Raw genomic sequence first — 4,127 nt, 5'->3', positions numbered from 1 at the left:
CAGGTCAGAGTTTAGGTGTTCAGAGGGTCAGTCGGAGATGGCAGGTCAGAGGGTTCTTTGTAACAACATCAGCAGCATTACAAGAGGAAGCAGGTCATAAGTGAAATAACATCTCCATAACAGCACAGTAGTCAGAACACACAGTCTGTGTTCCCAATGACACACTATTAACTACAACTCTATGGACCCTGGTATAATGTACTGCACTCAATACGGTATGGGTGCCATTTAGGATCCAGAAACACTCTGACCTCAGGAGCTCTTCCCTGTTCTCAGTCCAGTAAGAGGAACCAGGAAGACAGATGGGGGGTTGGGGGGGAAGAGGAACCAGGGAGACAGAAAGTGCTGAGAGAGACAGAATGACCGGGGTGTAATTATAATAATTATATGGGAAATTTTTGTTGTGGTCATGCAGTGTTCGATGTGACTGTCCTCTTCCTCTTTCAGCTGAGCTTCTCTCACAGTGTCTCTCTCTCTCTCTCCCTCCATCAGTCCATCTGTAAATCAGTCTCACCGTTCATCTCTCTCTCTCTCTGTTCATCAGTCAGTCTGTCTGTCTGTCGTTGTCTTCAGAAAGACCGACACTCTTGGAGCCTCTAAGGAGCCCACAGTCATCTGAAAACGACAGACCACCAACTATAGACCACCAACTACAGACCACCAACTACAGACCCCTCCCAGAGGCTGGCAGACAACGGCACATATCAGATGGTATGTTGATGAGAAGGATAACTATCACACTGACACTAATGACTTGTATTCATGAAACACAGCGTGGCTAATTGAACACTGTATGTAATCTGATAGACCAGCAATTATAACAGTAGTAGTGTTGTCCTGATCTGTTCTGGTTCCAACCGGGATTGAGGCTGACATAACGCTGTGTGTGTGTGTGTGTGTGTGTGTGTGTGTGTGTGTGTGTGTGTGTGTGTGTGTGTGTGTGTGTGTGTGTGTGTATGTGTGTGTGTGTGTGTGTGTGTGTGTGTGTGTGTGTGTGTGTGTGTGTGTGTGTGTGTGTGTGTGTGTGTGTGTGTGTGTGTGTGTGTGTGTGTGTGTGTGCGCATAAGGCCACCTGGTGGTTGAGGTGGGGTACTGCTGCTGTGATGGTGGGCAGCATCCTGGCCTCCCTTGTAACCTCTGTTGCCATGGAGCCCAGCTGTAACGCAAACCTTGGTTACCCCGGATTACCTGGGATACCAGGAGCTCACGGAGCCTACGGTAAAGACGGACCAAAGGGAGAGAAGGGAGACCCAGGTAACACACACTATCCTGTTATGGCCTGTAATGCCTCTCTGAGTGGTCTGTGTAACATAGACACTAAGCTATCCTGTTATGGCCTGTAATGCCTCTCTGGGTGGTCTGTGTAACATAGACACTAAGCTATCCTGTTATGGCCTGTAATGCCTCTCTGAGTGGTCTGTGTAACATAGACACTAAGCTATCCTGTTATGGCCTGTAATGCCTCTCTGGGTGGTCTGTGTAACATAGACACTAAGCTATACTGTTATGGCCTGTAATGAGCAGTCTGTGATGCATGTGCAGGTGAGTCTGATCTGCGAGGGAAGGGTCTGAAGGGGGAGCCAGGTGAATCAGGTCCTCCAGGACGGTCAGGTCTTCAAGGGAACCCCGGTCGGCTTGGACCCAAAGGACCCCCTGGCCCCCCTGGGGAGAAAGGTAGTCCCTCTGGGGTCGACTCCTCCCTCACCTCCTTCTTCTCCTGCAAGGTAAACAACAACACCTATTCCTCCTATAATACAAGGTAAACAACAACACCTCTTCCTCCTGTAATACAAGGTAAACAACAACACCTCGTCCTCCTATAATACAAGGTAAACAACAACACCTCTTCCTCCTATAATACAAGGTAAACAACAACACCTCTTCCTCCTATAATACAAGGTAAACAACAACACCTCTTCCTCCTATAATACAAGGTAAACAACAACACCTCTTCCTCCTATAATACAAGGTAAACAACAACACCTCTTCCTCCAATAATACAAGGTAAACAACAACACCTCTTCCTCCTATAATACAAGGTAAACAACAACACCTCTTCCTCCTATAATACAAGGTAAACAACAACACCTCTTCCTCCTGTAATACAAGGTAAACAACAACACCTCTTCCTCCTGTAATACAAGGTAAACAACAACACCTCTTCCTCCTATAATACAAGGTAAACAACAACACCTCTTCCTCCTGTAATACAAGGTAAACAAGAACACCTCTTCCTCCTGTAATACAAGGTAAACAACAACACCTCTTCCTCCTATAATACAAGGTAAACAACAACACCTCTTCCTCCTGTAATACAAGGTAAACAACAACACCTCTTCCTCCTATAATACAAGGTAAACAACAACACCTCTTCCTCCTGTAATACAAGGTAAACAACAACACCTCTTCCTCCTATAATACAAGGTAAACAACAACACCTCTTCCTCCTGTAATACAAGGTAAACAACAACAGCTCTTCCTCCTATAATACAAGGTAAACAACAACACCTCTTCCTCCTGTAATACAAGGTAAACAACAACACCTCTTCCTCCTGTAATACAAGGTAAACAACAACACCTCTTCCTCCTGTAATACAAGGTAAACAACAACACCTCTTCCTCCTATAATACAAGGTAAACAACAACACCTCTTCCTCCAATAATACAAAGTAAACAACAACAGCTCTTCCTCCTGTAATACAAGGTAAACAACAACACCTCTTCCTCCTGTAATACAAGGTAAACAACAACACCTCTTCCTCCAATAATACAAGGTAAACAACAACAGCTCTTCCTCCTGTAATACAAGGTAAACAACAACACCTCTTCCTCCTGTAATACAAGGTAAACAACAATACCTCTTCCTCCTATAATACAAGGTAAACAACAACACCTCTTCCTCCTATAATACAAGGTAAACAACAACACCTCTTCCTCCTATAATACAAGGTAAACAACAATACCTCTTCCTCCTGTAATACAAGGTAAACAACAACACCTCTTCCTCCTATAATACAAGGTAAACAACAACACCTCTTCCTCCTGTAATACAAGGTAAACAACAACACCTCTTCCTCCTGTAATACAAGGTAAACAACAATACCTCTTCCTCCTGTAATACAAGGTAAACAACAACACCTCTTCCTCCTATAATACAAGGTAAACAACAACACCTCTTCCTCCTGTAATACAAGGTAAACAACAACACCTCTTCCTCCTGGTTAACATGGTTTAAACATTAAAGTACATGACACTGCAACAACATGTCCCTTCGGGGACAATAAAGCCAGTAACATACTCTATGTGTTCGTTCTCGTTCTCGTTCTCTCTCTCTCTCTCTCTCTCTCTCTCTCTCTCTCTCTCTCTCTCTCTCTCTCTCTCTCTCTCTCTCTCTCTCTCTCTCTCTCTCTCTCTCTCTCTCTCTCTCTCTCTCTCAGAGGAACACCATTCAGCAGCCTCCTAAGAACTTGCCCATTCGTTTCGACGGACCAATACTGTCGGGCCTTGACCCTAGCCTGGAAGGTGTATCGCTGAAGGACGGGTTGTTTAAGTGTACCATTAGTGGCGTGTACTTCTTTACCTATCATCTGTCGGCTAAGAGCCTGATCTGTGTTAACCTGAAGAAGGGGCCAGAGACCAAGGTTAGTTTCATTATTCTACCAGGAAACATGAGCTGTGTTTTAATACCCATTCTAACATACTGTATACTACATACTATTAGTTCATTTTAGTATACTGTATCTGAACGGTATCCTTTCAGTTGAGTGTACAAGCGCTTCACCTGTCTACCGGAAGATGATGCTGTTGCTATGCAATCTCTTGCTAACCCAAACCATAGCATAACAAACAACTAGCTAGACGTTATACGATTTTGGGTTGTCAGATTGTTCCGTCCGTAAATTCATCAGTTATTCGGCACTCTTGTTGCTATGCAACCTCTTGCTAACCCAAACCATAGCATAACAAACACTCTTGTTGCTATGCAACCTCTTGCTAACCCAAACCATAGCATAACAAACACTCTTGTTGCTATGCATCCTCTTGCTAACCCAAACCATAGCATAACAAACACTCTTGTTGCTATGCAACCTCTTGCTAACCCAAACCATAGCATAACAAACACTCTT

The 4,127-nt window shown here is 44.1% G+C and overlaps 1 protein-coding gene across 1 annotated transcript in view; it reads left to right on the top strand.

Moving 5' to 3' along the window:
* The first annotated feature begins 470 nt into the window (after positions 1-470).
* Positions 471-4,127, top strand: part of LOC124023205 (complement C1q subcomponent subunit B-like) — a 10,822-nt gene continuing 7,165 nt past the window's right edge. The window contains exons 1-4 of the mRNA XM_046337740.1: positions 471-711; positions 1,068-1,254; positions 1,543-1,724; positions 3,438-3,641. Coding sequence (XP_046193696.1) covers positions 709-711; positions 1,068-1,254; positions 1,543-1,724; positions 3,438-3,641 — 576 coding nt within the window. The 5' untranslated portion in view covers positions 471-708. The remainder of the gene's footprint in view (positions 712-1,067; positions 1,255-1,542; positions 1,725-3,437; positions 3,642-4,127) is intronic.

This window comes from Oncorhynchus gorbuscha, unplaced genomic scaffold (assembly GCF_021184085.1).
Source record: "Oncorhynchus gorbuscha isolate QuinsamMale2020 ecotype Even-year unplaced genomic scaffold, OgorEven_v1.0 Un_scaffold_1542, whole genome shotgun sequence".
NCBI lineage: Eukaryota > Metazoa > Chordata > Actinopteri > Salmoniformes > Salmonidae > Oncorhynchus > Oncorhynchus gorbuscha.
Note: the sequence above shows the minus strand (reverse complement) of the source record. Positions and strands in the feature narration are given on the sequence as shown.